This window comes from Phragmites australis, chromosome 2 (assembly GCF_958298935.1).
Source record: "Phragmites australis chromosome 2, lpPhrAust1.1, whole genome shotgun sequence".
NCBI classification, from domain to species: Eukaryota; Viridiplantae; Streptophyta; class Magnoliopsida; order Poales; family Poaceae; genus Phragmites; species Phragmites australis.
This window is the reverse complement of record NC_084922.1, coordinates 8,197,326-8,214,196: the sequence shown is the minus strand read 5'-3', so window position 1 is coordinate 8,214,196 and position 16,871 is coordinate 8,197,326. Positions and strand designations below refer to the sequence as shown.

General features: G+C 40.2%; 1 protein-coding gene across 2 annotated transcripts; it reads right to left on the bottom strand.

Moving 5' to 3' along the window:
* On the bottom strand, positions 1 to 15,912 carry LOC133897807 (protein SUBSTANDARD STARCH GRAIN 4, chloroplastic-like). Of its 2 annotated transcripts, none has more exons than XM_062338638.1 (23): positions 13,843 to 15,912; positions 13,159 to 13,357; positions 12,986 to 13,045; positions 12,638 to 12,742; positions 12,380 to 12,520; positions 12,215 to 12,277; positions 11,275 to 11,502; positions 11,104 to 11,187; positions 10,382 to 10,539; positions 9,764 to 10,289; positions 7,227 to 7,397; positions 7,051 to 7,110; positions 5,367 to 5,489; positions 4,394 to 4,669; positions 4,214 to 4,279; positions 3,948 to 4,079; positions 2,923 to 3,744; positions 2,412 to 2,692; positions 1,769 to 2,001; positions 1,294 to 1,532; positions 1,006 to 1,197; positions 482 to 754; positions 1 to 397 (listed from the first exon to the last, which is right to left on the bottom strand). In XM_062338638.1, exons 1-23 carry the CDS (start codon positions 15,720 to 15,722, stop codon positions 251 to 253), a joined length of 6,459 nt encoding a protein of 2,152 aa, XP_062194622.1. In that variant the 5' UTR covers positions 15,723 to 15,912; the 3' UTR covers positions 1 to 250. The 2 variants fall into 2 exon arrangements, with proteins under 2 accessions (XP_062194622.1, XP_062194630.1); XM_062338646.1 differs by having other exon boundaries at positions 1,294 to 1,514.
* Positions 15,913 to 16,871: the final 959 nt, after the last annotated feature.

Genomic DNA, 16,871 nt, shown 5'->3' with positions numbered 1-16,871 from the left:
GAGACCGGACAAGTTCATTTATACACGGGTTTCTTTACATCTGACGCTAAGATTGCTACCTATGTGGTATTTACAGCCTCAGAAACTTTTCCGAGAAAGAATTAATGTAGCTACAACAGAGCAAATGTACAGGTACAACTGCTTGTCAAAATTTGCGTTATCTACAAAAACAATTAATCGGGGCACCTAATCTTGTACTATAAGAGAGCTGCTACGCCCAGTTCTTGCTGTGTGCAATGGCAAAAACAAATCAATCTTGCGATGTTGCTGAGTACTCGAAGAGAAGCCTATTGGATGGTGTAGACTGGAAGAGAACCCGGAGCCTACTAGTTAGCTGATATATCAGCGTCCACTGCATTGCCATTTCTGAATCTTTCATTTGCCTGACAACAGAGACCTGCAGTTCGATGGCAGCAATTCAGGTCAGTTTCTATTCGTACATTAGCCTTTCTTTTTTTCTTTTTAAAAGAAGAGTTTATACCCGAAGGCGTCGTCCAAGCTGCACTTCAACCTCTGTAGCAAAAGAGATATTGTTTGCCAGTGATTTAAGTGGATCAACTGTTGGATCTAAAGATAGTAAACTCGGGATCTGAGGAGCATAAACCATCCGCCACCGTGCCTGTCCAAACTCACCCTTGCCTTCAATCCTTGGCATCAAAGTTTCCAGTGTAGCAGTTGCAAGCTTCTTGAATGCAAGCTGTCCGTCACCTTCTAATAGTGATTCTGCAAGCTGAGACTCAAAAACCTTTGCAGCCTAAAAGACAAACAAAGCAGGTTTCAGAACTACACGTGATAGGAAGAGAATGCAGTGAACCAATCATTTGATAACTTTAATCTCCCTGTGTTTTTGTCAAATGGATAGCTAGCAAACATCCAGAAAGAGGTATAGAAAGCATAAGCAGTTTTACCTGATTGAACGATAGTTGAAAATTTGAAACTAAAGCAAGGTGTTATCAGTCCTACAATAAACTCAGCTATATATAACTAGTTATAGAAGTGTCTCACCTCACTAGGTGACAGAACATCCTGGTCCACCGAGCGTGTTGAGGTTACCACCAGATTGTCTTGCCACATGCTTGCTCGACTTTGGATTTTGAATTTCCATTCAGATCCAACAAGAATGAGATCGAGAATGGGATCCAAACCAAGATCAGGTTCAAATTTTGCTACATTTAAATGATCATTTTTAAGTCTAACCTGCAATCAAGTAAAACCATCATAACCATATTAAGTGTATACTCTGTAAAATGAAGATATCCACTCCAAACAAGGGCTCAGGGCAGTTAGGCTTACCTGCGTGGCTACCAAGTTGACCTCACCATTTTCAAATGTTAAGATACCCTTAGGTCTTATGTACTTTGGATGAACCATGCCATTAAGCTCTAGATCACCACTGACTGCAAAATTCAGAATTAAAGGATAAACAATCCTTAATTCTGGTCCCAAGATGAGCTTCAGGTCATTGAGTCGAGCATCAATGTTTGGCTTAAAGCTTCCATGCTCAAGAGTCCTTTCTGTGTCAGATTGTTTTCCTAAACATATTAAGTTGGCTCATGAAGGAAACTAGCAAAATTGCTGGAGAAATATCGCATAAAAAGAAAAGAATGTGCCACTTATTTCACACCAAAACTGACTAGGCACTTCTTGTGACGTGCAACAACTCAATTAGTTTAAGCAAACTATTTTAGCTATTTTCCCACAAAATATTTTGGCCAAGAGAATTTGGCTGCAAAATATTAGCGAAGGTCAAATTTAATGGACTACTTACTGTCTGGCGAAGTTGACAGTGACCCCAGAATATGTGAGGCATCCTGTGAAGTGGTTGATTGGTCAAAACTAGCAGGAAGATAGCTGGACTTGTTTGAAACCAACCTAGTGGCAACAGCACCATTGCCTTTATCATGAGGCAAATATGCTTCACCATGGCTCAACCAGATCATCCCAGAGACATCTGGCCGCAGAATTGAGCCTGTAACCTGCAGTTGGCTGTCTACTTGGCCACTGCAAGTCAACACAAAAACAACATAAATAAATGTTAAAATGCCATAATTCCATGGATGATATGAGATGCATGTAAGGCCAGCCTATTACTGTTAATGAATAAAAGTCAATTTTAATAGATAATCAAAACGATCACACGGTATTACTACACCCAGCCCAGGGTTCTGAAAACCAACTAGGCTGAAAAGCTCGAATTTGGAAATAACTTAGTATTGATTGCATATCCATCTCTTTAATGCCACTATCAGTAAGCAACAGATAGGAGCATTTGGTGGAAAATATTACCCTGTAATCCAGAATGGCATCTAATTGCTAACCAAATAAATGAATGTTTCATTGGAGCGTATACCCTATAACTAAGAAGCAGCCAGTATGCAATCCTGCGTAAAGGATAAAGAAGCAACAATAACCTCAAAATATTTTTTGCCCGTACATCCAGAACTTCACATTTCAACTCAATCTTGTCGTTGGCAGATGGCTCACTATTTTTCAGGGGTAGTGTCCCTTTCATTGACAATCTTCCTTTCCTCCCAACCCTGCTTTCCATGGAACTGATACATAGTCTATTGGATATGACATGAATGGTACCAGCAAAATTCGTCAATGGTGTACGAAGGAAAGGAGAAGTCCCAGTTGCTCGGTGAAATGATGCGGACCCATCAACAACAGGCTGATCAACAGTGCCTTTAACCTTCCCGATGAAACAGAAAAAGCAAGGTATCAACCACACAATTTCATGAAAAAAAAAAGATTAAAACAAAAGAAACGGTATATAGACACAATATTTATGCTTGAATCATTTGATTTCACTATATATTATCACAAATGGGATATGGTAAGCCAAAGTGGGGACTAAATATTGTCCAACTAGTCATAGACTGGCTTAATGAAAATAATGGGAATTAAACAAGAATGGGCTACCTGAAGGAGAACATCAGCATAGCCTTGAAGCCAGTTTGCATAAGGACTCAATGCAGTTATCAACATCATACCCCCATCCTTTATATCTGCATTTATCCTCACTTCACCTGGTTCTAGCATGTTCCAACTTAAACCTTTTAGGCTTTCAGCTAATTGAAAATCCCAGCCCTCCTCCGTCTTGTCTCTCACAATTCTTGCTTCACTGATGTCATTCGATGATCCTCGGTCTTTTGCCCAAACAGGGATTCTTATGATACCTTGTTTACCATCTTCCTCTTCTAGACTTTCCTCTTTGGAGCTGCTGTCTACATAAGTGACTGGGATACTACCTTGAATGTTAACATGCCCACTTTGTATGGTTGGTTCGAAATTCGCATCAAATACAAAACGGCTTGTAGGGGTAACAGAAGCTAATACTTCTGCTCTTCCAAGATCAATGCCTCCAATAGTGCCATCAAGAAGCCTTATTTGAACATCACATTCTGGTTTTGCAAGAGTACCTCTCAAATCTCCCTCCATGTGCAAAATACCTTTGATAGGTGTCAACCATTGCCTCAGAAAGTGAATTGAGTCTGTTGTTGACGATTCTATAGCCTGAACTAAAGCTGGTATAAGACCAACTGGGAAATTAAGCACAGCAAAGTGAAGATTTGTTAGTGGCCCAAGAATTGATCCATCAGCATGAAGGGTGGCATTATCCTTCTGAATAAATAATTTATCAAACCGCAGGCCATCATTATTGCTGAATGAACCAGATGCCAGAACACGCTGGGTCATGTAGGTTCCCCATTCCCAATCTTCACCATTGAAATCAAAATCCACCTGTAGTACATAGGACATTACAAATCATTATTATGTACATGCAGCACATATTCAAAAGAATGTAAAATAAAATTGAACAAAATACATGTGCACTCAAGCCACTTCTCAATTGTTCTAGAAGTCTTAACAGAAAGACCACTATAAGGAGTCCATCAACAATTACTGAGACAAAAATGCAAGAGTCAATTCCTGAACATGCTAACCATAGTATCTCCATTTCCACCTCCACTGGCATCAAGAGAGCCACGCCAATAACCTCTCAGTTCAGCTAAGCCAGGAAGTGTTATATCTTCCATTGTGTCGTCATCCAACCAATCATGATACATTTCTAATGCCTGGATCAAGAAATGTGGTAAAGTTTAAAATAAAGTAGCAGATAATATCATAGTGGGACCATGGGATTAGGCAAGACATCAAACCCTATGCCTGTGGATCAATTTTGCTAAAATCACTAGCTTCAGTACAGTACCTTTCGCTGATCATGAAGGCTTTCAGCATTGAACCCAACAGAGTTCAGACATTGCATAAAAAGTTCCTGAAATAAATGGAGGGTTATATGGCTCTGTCATTTAACAGACCATAAAATACCAACACATACTTTGTCCAACCAAAGAAAAAGGGAACAGCAAATGAGAGACCAAATGTACACCTTTGATCTGGAACGAATAACTGGGTCTGTACTTCGTGAAAGAAGCCTTGCTAAAGGAAGCATTTCAGCTACTTCAGCACCCGGGACCTCTAGTCTCATCCTCCACCTGCCCATCGAAGACATTATGCTACCAAGATGCCCTCCCATTGCTTTCTCTATGAACCCATTACTCTGACTTTCCACAGGAAATCTATCACGTGTTCCGGGAAATACATACTCCCCTTGAACCTCATACTTGCTATTAGCTTGCTCTAGGACTGATTTCTCCAAAGTAATCTGGGTATTAAAAATACAAAGGAAAGGCTAGTAAGTAAAAGAAAAAAAAAGAGATGGTCACTAATTAATGATTAAAATAAGATAATAATCTCGCTAAAAAAAAGAATAACAATTGCGGGAAAAACTTATGGATGCAAAAACACATTTACACTATACACTAATTAGACAGTGGTAACTAATACAAATTACTGTAACTAACAGAAAATCAATAGCATTAAATGAGTTGTTTCTTTGGCGTACATATCAGTATACACCTCTTCCATGAATGTGTTACTACATATTGTCTTGCACTCCAGAATACAATTGTACAGATCCTCCCAGCCCCTAGCAGATAGATCTTCAACTATAAAATGCTGTGTCTAAATAGAGAGGGTTCATCGATCTTGGTTTCAGAACTGAAATAAAAACCCGTCCCACATGGCTTCATTATATATACTACATGATACGAAAAATGTTCTCTGATTTTTGTTTTTGAGAAAATCAAACATTGGAGACACTAGAAACCATAAAAAATGAGTTATAATTATGAGTGAAGTTTCCTCACAGCTACTATTCTATACTCAACAAGTGGCAAACATATGTAAAGCTATGGATACCAATATATCAAACATCTGCTAAAATGGTCAGTACACAGAACGTGATAGTAACATGCTAACCTTAGAAAACAAAGAAAAAAATTATTAAAAGAAAAACTCACAACATCGCCACTCCATCGAGCAGCTATATCAAGTGCTTCGCCAAGCATGCCACTAAATTTGGGACGAATTACTGACAACAAACCATGACCTCTTCTTTTTTGGAAATTAAGCTGAAGTTCTGCCTGTAAGCAAAAAAAATGTTGCATCAGATATTAATAGTAGATTGCTCCACTAGCTTAGCAATTTATTACATTAACAAAGGTTTATGATTTTGAAGTTTCCGGATTGAATCTGGATGTCTACAACTTTTCATTAAACGTAAGAAGGAAAAAACTAGAACTGGATGGTACAAAAAAAGTGACCAAAACTACAAAAAAAACATATTTTGTGATTAATAGACAGAACAGACATAGCAGTAAACCAGAAAGTTGCAGCACTGCAAATACCACATGTCACATTTTCAACTGAGAAGGTAAATAAAACTTTGTTAACATAATCACAACTAGAAAGGTGGCACACGCTAATAGCGTGGCTAGCCTCACTACAATATTTTGTCATGATAATCTTTTATTAAAAATAGTCTCTTTAGTTTTTTATGAGGTTAGTGTCATCTAGTTACGAAACACATAACATTAGAACAAATAAAAATTAAGTTAGTGGAAAAGAAAATTATTTATACTCCAAACTTGTACCCGAATCGTATACACATATTGGTTCAATTTGTATACATTTTGATCAACTGTGAAATCATGTGTCAGGTGTAGGTAGTCCAACTAAAATCAGAATATGTTTGTCTTACCTGCTACCTGCTTGATGTGACGACCTTGAGATAAACAATGCTTCTTAATCTATTATCTTAGTAAGAATTTTGATTTTTTTTTCATTATTTTTTATTATGAATTTTAGCTATTCATTAATTGTATTTTACATGGACTTTTTATTTAGGTATTTATTTTTTATAATAGTTTGATTTTTTATAAGACTATTTGATATGGATCCTTATTTCTTCTATTCTAACCCTAATTTTAATTATTATTAATTTTATTTTATTTGGATTCTTTATTTAGATATTTTGTTTCCCAAACTGTATGGCAATCGAATTGCTAATTTTCCATTTTTTTTAATTCCGAATTTAGGTATTTATTAATCGTATTTGATATGGACTCTTTTGTTTCCAAATTTAGCTATGTATTAATTGTATTTGATACTGGCTCTTTGGTTTAATTTAGACCGTTAGATGTTCAAAACAATGAATGGTCTAGATCATTTTTCTTTTTTTCTGATTAACATGGTAATTTCTTGACCTTGAGAGCGAACGTGATGACTCCTTTTTTCCCTCAAATAATAATATAATAGATATAACATTTTTACAGGATCACATATTGTCAATGGTTCGTGTGACTTTTGTTGGGTTCCATATCTAGCCTGCCAACAACAACCTGCTTGGGACTAAAGGCTTTGTTGTTGTTCTTGTAGTTGCATATTGTTGATGGTTGAAGTAACACAACATAACCTAAGAGGCTAAGACAATATATCTTAGAGAATGTAAAGCACAGCAACCTCAAGAAAAAATGTACCCAAACTTAGATATGTCAGTAATTTAGTTATAAGTACATGATACCGAGCAGCACCAACCAAAGAGATCTAGACAGAAATAATAGAAAAACCATAGTACAAAACCTGCCATAGCATTACCCCAAAAAAAACACAATAGGGCGTATTATTATGCAGAACAAAGGTTACCTTCTGAATAAATCCACGCAATGAAGCAAACTCCAGCTCATCAAGTGGCAAATTCCGAACCTTTAAAATCAGGAAACAAGGCTAAAAAAAATTGATATTGAAATGGCCTTTGTGAAATCTGTAATGCTCTTGAATAATCTGTTGGCAAGCAAAGTACAAACATGCCAGTAATGTACCTCTAGACTAGTCAAACTTTCAGGATGATAACAGATGTTAGATCTGAGCTGCCCCTTTTGGAGGAAAACTGACAGAAGCCTTACATCTTGAATAGCCTTGTTTGTACTGAAAAACAATGGCCCATTCACTTCTATGGAAATTTTTTCATCAGGCCTGCCAGTAGCATTTAACTGTTGACCAGGGAATAGAGATTGTAAGAGAAAAATGGACAGGGAGCACACTGAAGTCCATACAGATACAATACTAAAAATCAACATAAACAAAAATGATTGCATGCTCTAACCAAATTTTGAGAGCAAAACTTCATGTCGGAAACTATCAAAACCATATGCATTCAAGAAGACAAGCTTCATTTCTTGTAGAACCAGTGACTGTGTACATGGTACTAAAGACTATTAAAGTCTTAAAATTACAATGTACCGTTGTTTCAATGAAATCTCTGTTGCAATGTTTGTTTACTTGGAAATTTCTATAGTATTGCTCTTTTCGCGGATGCTTCGTGGTTAAAAACAAACTTGCAGAAGTGTTCAGTCTCTCTTATTCAGTGCAACGGCACTGATTTGGAGGTCTCTCAAGCGGCTCTGCAGTGTGACATTGCCAACTTTCCTTGCAAATATCTGGGCTTGCCTCTCTCTATTACGAAACTTACAAAGGCTGATGTGATGCCGCTGATTGATGAAGTGACGGACAAACTACCGGGGTGGAAGGCATCACTTTTGATGAGGCCTGGTCGAGCAACTCTTGTGCAAGCGATTCTGACTTCAATTCCCATATACCAACTAATTGCAATGGATCTCCCTAAATGGGCTCTGAAAGCCATTGATAAAGCACGTTAGGCATTTCTCTGGAAGGGCCGCAAGGAGGTCAATGGTGGCCATTGCCTTGTCTCATGGGACAAAACTTGCAGGTTGTTGGAGCTTGATGGGTTGGGGATTCATAACTTGGAAATGCTTGGTTGGGCTCTATGAATGAGGTGGCTTTGGCTTAAGAAAACCCAACCTGATCAGCCTTGGCAAGGATTGCAGCTGCCTGTCCATAGCAACTCAATAGCATTTTTTGCAATCTCGGTTACCACACAGGTTGGTAATGGTCTCTCAACTTTTTTCTGGTCGGATAGGTGGCTACATGGGCGTTCTATTGCAGAGCTTGCTCCATCCTTGATCTCCATAATTCCAAAGCGTGCTCTCCGGCAGAGAATGGTTGCTGAAGCCCTTAAGGATCGATGTTGGGTCTGGGACGTTGGGGGGGGGGGGGGGGGGCTTTCCGTGCCCATCCTCATTGAGTATCTACACCTATGGGATTTACTTGATGATGTGGTATTACTACCTCAGGAGCAAGATCAACACTTTTGGATTCATTCTGCCTCCGGACAATTCTCCGCCAAGTCTGCTTATAAAATGCTTTTTACTGGAGCCATCACCTTTGAGCCATGGGAAAGAATATGGAGATCTTGGGCACCACCACGTTGCAATTTCTTTCTCTGGTTGGCCAACTGGAATAGATGTTGGACATCAGATCGACTTCAACATCGAAACCTTCCCCATCCGGAATCATGTCCTTTGTGTGACCAAGAAGAAGAAACGGTACAGCATATCCTAACAAACTGCGTTTTCGCCCGCGAGTTTTGGTTCCATCTCCTTCATCGTGTTGGCTTGCAGGAGCTTGCACCAGCCCAACACAATATTGTTTTTGCTAATTGGTGGAGGGAGGCGTTTGGTAAGGTAGACAATTCTTACCGGAAGGGGTTGAATTCTCTAATCATATTGGGCACCTTGTGCTTGTGGAAACACCAAAATGATTGCGTTTTTAATGGAGCAACGCCACGGATTGAGGTTGTATTGCAAAAGGTTTCAGATGAAGCCAATCTGTGGTGTATTGTTTTGGTCGGGTCAAGTTTTACTTATTAGTGGTGAGTACCCTATTTTTTATGTGTGTGTGTGGGTTTATGTAGTATCTTCGTGCCTTTCCCTCTTTGGGAGGTACTTTTATTTCAAATCAACTCTTTTCTTCTTAATACAAAGATACACAGCTCTCTTGTGTGTTCGAGAAACAAAAAATGGTATTGTCGAAATGTAATTTGTTAAAGTAGTACAAATATTGTAGTAATTAGAAAGAGAAGTATGTTGGTTCAAGAAAGAGAAGTGTGTCAACTTGGAAAGCAAAATATACTTTGAGTGGATATAGACCCCCAAAGCTTACATAAAAATAAACAAATCAAGGATATGGATTATTCAGAAATTCAATTCTTATCATATTTACTACTTGCCTCTTGATTTGTGTTGCAAAATAGATATGGGATATCTTGTAATTGAAAAGGCAAAGTATAGGAAGTAAATAAATATTCTTTATAGAGTACGGCAGATCTGTTTGGCACATAGTACCATTATTGTTTCCAATCATGGTGTGAAGTAAACACAACTAATACATGTGCAATAAGAAAAGAAAAATGAATTTGACTACAATATCATCTACAAGCAAACAAAGTTGAATATGGTGGATGAAAACAACGAAAAAAACTATTTTGATAAGAAATTACCATCATAGAATCCCGTGATATGGAAAGGGAACCAGTAGACTGTGGCGATAGCATGAGTTGGTTTAGTTTTATTCCAGATAGAGATATGTTGCCAACAAGCCTTGACACATCAGTCTCAAGCTTATTTTGGTCAATGATATTTTGCAGGATACCATTCATCTTGCCATCGACTATATTGATAGATTTCATAACTTTTCCTTGAAATTTGACCCTTCCAGATGCTTTCAAATGTAATGGCCGTGGCGAATCAAAAGGTATTGAGGAAGCTATATGAGCAAACTCAAAGCCTCGCATACGTAAATCCAAATCAACACCCTCCACAATTAGTGGCATGATTTTTTTCATTTGATAGGTATCCTTGTTCAGCAAGTAGTCATCAATATATGATGTTTGAACTCGAGTATTTAAATCAAAGGCAACTGATGATGAGTTGACCATAATATAATCATGTGCGATAACAATACTGCCACGTGCATCTGAAAAAGAATCTTCTGCATTTGGGGCAGCCCACTTGATATCAAATTTCCTGTAATAGATTTTTGTTGTTGTTAGATGGTCAGAAAAATACTAAATCTGCTTGGCCATTAGGACTGCAGAAGTTACATCTATGATACTCACGGTCTAATAAAAGAACCAGAAAGTCTAGTCTCTCCATTGAGCTCTCCAATTTTGACTGGAATCAGCTGGATTCCTCCAGGAATGTAACGATGCAAAACCTTATCAAGTAAAATGCTCCCAGACAAATTAATATCCATAGCAGAATCATCACCTCCCCCCTGCAAAGATCTAAATCTGTAACTATATTTTACATAAGGTGATTACTTGTACTCATGAGAAATGGTAGACTATCGATTGGAGTAATATATATACTTGCCTTTCTTAGGAGCGCATTGCTATTATTCCATTTGTTAGGAACTTTCAAAAAAAAAAAATCTGTTGTTGGCAGTTGTTTGGTAGGCTCTCAGAAATGCTCATTTACTGTAACTCCAGAAAATTGAGCGATAGAATGACTTTGCCGGGCTGCAATCATATTTGTGGCATGGCCAAAGTTGTGAACAACATATGGACCTAAGGAATGCCCTTTGCGAATACATTGCATTCTAACATTCCATTGGCATTTTCATTTTATGAGTTGTTATTGTATCACCATCTATTCAGCATAATAAAATAAAAAATCATCCACTTTGTTCTGAGTATTGAGTGCGCAATGAATAATGATTAGGCAATGTGAGGCAAACTGAAGCCACTATGGTAGAAGTGGAAAGAAGTTAGTGTGCTCAAGTTTAACTCAAACATGGAATGTCTGGAAGTTTAAGACTATAAGTATGTAACAACAATACCTCTGGGCAAATCCATGCATTACCAGCCCCTCGAATTTCTCCACCATCCAATAGGCATGCTCTGATACCATATAGATCAGCAACCTGCAGCCAGTGATGGTGACTAAGAGAATAGTTGCTAAATTCATACACTTCCAAAATTGCAAAAATGATGGTTATATTTGTACTCACACAGTTATCGAGGTTGAAAGTGAAATTGGCTGATACATGAGAGAATGGAATATGGTCAAATGCAGCCACTGCACCAGCCTCTTTGTTTTGCATCACAGCTTCAGAAGCTGCAGATGGAGGCATACCAGATATTGAAGGGGACTTCCTTGAGACAATCCCACTTCCAACAAAAACAGGAGCATCAAGGGGTCCTTGACAGTTAAATACAGCAGTAACAGCACCAGCCAACTGAATATATTAGGTTATTGTATCAAAAATCAAGTTTTAAAGGGCAAACAAAAACATGAGGCATAAAGGTGTTCCAACACATCTACACCATAACTAGAGATCATTCTAAATTATTGCTTAAGAAATAAATGTGAAATCCCTAGCTCAAAATGATAATTTAAAATGAACATTTTGCCTTATCCAAGGATAATTCTTTATATGCTAAGAAGCAAGGTGATTTGCATTTTTGAGGTGAAGCACAGCAACCATGACCAGGCAAATAAGTGAATTTAGCCATCAATATTCACCTAAATGGGTTAGTAAGTTAATTAATCTATCCATACAACGAGGCCCATACAAATAGATTATATATATTAATATCTAGCTATTTTTTTCTCGTTCTACAAAATAAGTTAACTCAATTTAGCTAATTCTGTATATGGGATTAGAGGGTAAACTACCACATTGAATTGAGCAGTGCAAAACTAGTTTGTAACATGTTCTTTCTTTACAAAACTAATCAATATTCTTGCCTCTTTTATATTTAACACTAGAATATCTAGAATTGATTTCAAGCACACTATAGTTAAACCATCCATAATGTGTCCAAATATTACAAGGCAATTGAATCAAAGCAAACAAATCCAACTGCATGCAGGACTTGAATATAATACCAAACAAGGCCTGCAGCACCCAAAAGGCCAAAAGAAATCACAGAGAGACTAAGTTGTACCGGGAACATAAGAGATCTCATTTTCATTGTCCTCATAAGTGCATTAACTTCAACGGATGGAACCTGGAAAGAGAATCAAAATTATCAAATAATGTAAGCATTGTTGTTTAGGAGACTTTGTGTATGATATAAACCTATATATGCAATCAGAACATTTCAATATACCTGGCACAACAGATGAAACTCTCCGTCCTCAGGATTTAAACCAAAATCTCCTGAAGCTTCAACTGGAGCATCACCAAACCAACCACTTGCATTATGTAGAAATACTCTTTGACCACGAAAAGATAGAGTTGCAACTATATCCTGAATGTATTCAAGCTTTTTGTTAAAAAGTAGTAACTAAACACTTGAAATGTTTCCAGCACTAACATTTCCAAATACTCTATTCTATATAACATATTGGGTTAAGCATAAACGTACTGAAAATGATGATGGAGCATCTAATATCTGAAAAGCTAGGCCTTTCACATCAAGCTGACCATGAATGCTCGGGAAACTATCACCCTTTGACATACAGATATGCACCTGGAAGAGGAAAAGGCAAAACGCTGTAAGCATTTCATACGTTCAAGCATGGAAAAAGAAATGTTTCATGAGACATGGATGTCTTGATGTAGGTAGCAGACTAACAGTAAGCCCTATTAATTCCAGCCACTCATTGAGTGCATGTGAAAGTCACATCTCAAAACATGTCTTCAAAAATATGAATGTGTAACAATGCGAGCAGTGGGAAAAAGAACATGTAAGAGATCATGCTTAGAGAATTACCTCACCGGTAGTTCTTCCTTTGTGCCAAATAACAGGTATTTGTAGAATCCTTTCAAACAGCTGCACATGAAAACCTCCTTTCAACACAAAAATTAAACTTCCAACATCCTTGTTTTGTGAAATTCTATAATAAAGTTACAATCAAACAGAAATCATAAAAGTAGTTGCATTACCGGAACAAAAGCATTGAGTACATTGAGATTAGCATGCCATGTTTGCTCAGCTATGTCAACAAAAACATCTGTAGAAAGATAACCCCCTCCTTGAGAGGTCCGATCTTGCCTCCACTCCATGCAGTTCCCAGTTACATGCACATGTACACGATTATAACTGTTTTTGAACTTGATGTGTCCATTTGCGTGTTTCATTTCTCTACAATACGGAGGCAATCAGTCCAAACTAAGTAGAGGGATCATTTAAAATGCCATTAGTGGATATTAATATATTATAATCAAATGTGTAGCGCTTTGAAGCTGAAATTAGTTTGGAATTATCAAACTCTATATCCACTGCTGAAGAATTATTCACATTTCAAAAGCCTACAAAATTGTGTTGACAAACTAAGATAAAGTGAAGTGCATGTTGCATACTCTACCCAGACTCTGAGTGCTATGCTTTAATATATTCGCTCTGGAGTGATGACTCCGGGTTATAATATCTAAAAATATGAATTTGAAGGCCTACATTGAGAATATTTATCATTCACAATGTTGAAGGTTGATTGCTGACAAACGGAGCAAATTCATGGGCAGAGAGAAATGGTCACAAAAATATCCCAATATAGACAATGCACTAGAAAGGACAGAACTATATAAGAGCACATATTTGCAATGGAGATGGAAAAGAAGAGGTCAAACCTGGGTTCCTGATCACCATATCCCAGAAGCATCAAGTTCCCTCCATTGAAATAAACAGAATCAAGGGTGATGGGAAGTGCCTGCTGAACACCACCAGGATGGATCTGGCTAACCCCTTCTGAAAGTTCAGCAGAGATGTCTCCAGGACCAATGGCAAATTGTGACTTCAACTTCTGAATTTGAACATCTAGAGATGCACATGGTGCATTAAGACTGACAGGGAACCCTTTTAATTGGAAAGGCCAAAATGATACCCAGTTGTGAGAATGCGTGCATGAACCGAAATTCCCAAAAATGATTTCCTGCTGAGGACCAAGTTTATCTTCGGAACAATTCTCAAATTTTCCCAATACAGGGCACTGGGAGAAGTTGGCCTGACCAAGCTGCAGATCTTCCAAATGGTGGCACACTAACCTGCTGCTATCCAAATTACATGAACTACACTGACTAAATAGTTGATTATGAGAACGCCCATTAAAGGCATCATCTGAACTGATGATCGGCACTGCACTTGAATATTTTCCTTTACCTGAATAATCCATACTGTGAAAAGTATTGGATGGTGATTCAGAAAAGTTCGTTGATGCAGTCTTGGAGCTGCCAATAGGTCGTCCAACATTAGAAGCAGTTTCATCACAACCAAAATTCGTATGACCTCCATCTGATGAGCTTTTTCCTTGACCAGGGGATGAATCATCAAGATTACTGCGACCTATTTTGCTCTGAAAACATGCTACAGCAGCATCTGCACTGCGTCTAAGAATCCTTTGCTGGGAAGAATTGTCAATATCTGATACCACCTTACCGTGAGCCTTTCTCCTATACCTGAGCTTCCTAGGGCTTGAAATCATCCTAGACCAGAGGTTGATCCCTGGAATGCGAGATTTCACACCAAAAGATTTCTCCAAATCCGCATGCTTCGAGCCGGAGTCAATGCCTGTCGCCATGTGATGATCCTTCTTGTGCATTTCATCAGCGCAAAGGGGTGGACTGGACTTCCCAATCTCGGTAGACCCATCAACCTCCAGCATCTGATCAGTGGACGGAGAAACTGATTGGCCACACGGAATGGTGTATCCCCTTTCAGCGGCTTCCCTTGCAGCTTTATCCCTCTCCTCGTTCCATTGCTTCGCGGCCTTCTCCCTTGCGAGCCTCCTGGTCTTGGTGCGGTAGTCTATGCCCTCCTCCCCCGAGTGCCTCTTGAGCGTGCCCTCGGACGGCGCGGGAATCCCAAGCCACGAGAAATCCTTCTTCTGCGCCACCAGCGCGGTGGGCTCGGACAGCACGGCGTCGACGACGACCCTCCCCCTCCTAAGGCTGGCGAAGGGCCTGACCCTAATCTTCATGACGGGCACCTCGGCGCAGGAGAACTCCTCCGCGTGCGGGCCGATGGAGCAGGTCTGCAGCGTGATCCCGAGCGGCGAGACGCTGCGCACCTTGCCGAGGCGGACCTCCCGCTGGAGGTATTCGCCGAGCGCGGCGCACGCGGCGGGGAGGAGCCGCGCCTCGACGAAGGAACGGGCGCGGAGCTGCGCGAACCAGGAGAGCGCGGCGGCAACGGAGACCACGGCGGCGAAGACGGAGCAGCGCACGAGGAAGAGCCCCTCCCGCCATACGGGCGCGAGGGAGCCGATCAGGGCCCGCGGCCTCGGGAGCAGCGGCGCGTGGTGGTTGCTGTGGTGGGCGTGGGCGGCGTCCCCGGGGAAGTCGCTGGAGTCGGCGACCTTGAGGCGGAGCAGCGGCGGCGGGTCGAAGCGGGCGAGGGTGAGGAGGGGCCTCGAGATCGGGTGGCCGCTGCGGCGGCGGCGCGCCGGGTGTTGGAGGAGGAAGAGGGGCGGCGGCGGCGCGAGGAAGGGCGAGACGCGGAGGCAGTGCGACATTGCGGCGCGGCGGCCTCGCCGCCTAAGTGTCCATTTGCGTGCGGCGAGAGGAAGAGACGACGGAGTGGTGGGCGCCTAGAGTGGCGGACTAGGCGACGAGGCGAGAGAGATGCTTTTGCCTTCCGCTGGGCCCGTTTCGTCGTCGTGCTGCTTCCTCCTCGGCTGCAATGTTTTCGCTATCGCGAAAGCGCAACATAGCCATCTCTTCCCCGCATCAGTTTGTTTGTTTTTTCCCCCGAAGGGCAGGGACGGGATTATGTGTTAAAATTTCAGTACGATCTCTTTTACACAAAGGATCCTGAAAAAAAATAAGAAATTACAAAGAAGACCTTCAGATACTGTTCACCTTCCTCCCATCTTCATAATTCCTCACGCCGCCTCACAGAGCCGAAGCGGGAGAGTCAAATCCTCTTACCAAATCCAACTAAGGATCTCACTCCTTGAATCACCGCAGGAGACAGCACCATGAAACCCTTGTTAAGATGCATCTATAACATTGAACCATCATCGACAATCTTGTCATCGGAGCTATAAGAGAAGCATAAATCCAACGCCACCACCGTTGGAATCATTGGAGATGGTAGCCCAAAAACGGTCTTCATCGCCACCGTCAAAGCCAACGACATGAAAAATCAAGAATTAATTGATGAGCTGGCACTCAAAGGATTAACCTTTTGATTATGATATCACTCATGTTAATAAAATATAAAATTATCTGAGTTAATGACTGTGGATCAAAATAACAAATAAGCGAAGACACCTCTTGACAGTAGCAAAAAATCAATTGGCTTGTTGCCGCACATGGGGATTGCACAAAACTCCTACCCATTCACATACAAGTAAAGCATAACTGACCTCTTCCAAGCAACACTAGGGGAGTTGTCAGTGCAGATGCCTTTACCGTCACTAGAGATGCTTTGAAGGAGCAAAATCCTCTCTAGACCTTTACCGGCGGCAACACCATTAGGACAGATAAAAAGGAGGCAAAACGTCACCACAAGCTTGGCAGCTGAGAACGTGTTATAACCGATGACTTCCCTAGTACCCTGCATCCTCAATGAAGTTGTCGCCATCACCCCCAAAAAAGGAGCAGGAGGTACCAGACGCCCCCCACCAAATAAATCGGCATGGAGAAACATAATCCTAACT

What these genes read in the sequence shown, in the direction of transcription:
- LOC133897807 (XM_062338638.1), bottom strand. Translation starts at nt 15,722, where the DNA reads ATGTCGCACTGCCTCCGCGTCTCGCCCTTCCTCGCGCCGCCGCCGCCC. An exon ending in AGTTTCATCTGTTGTGCCAG is followed by an intron (nt 12,278 to 12,379) that starts GTATATTGAAAT and finishes TTCTCTTTCCAG; the next exon opens with GTTCCATCCGTTGAAGTTAA. An exon ending in AGCTTGGACGACGCCTTCGG is followed by an intron (nt 398 to 481) that starts GTATAAACTCTT and finishes ATCGAACTGCAG; the next exon opens with GTCTCTGTTGTCAGGCAAAT.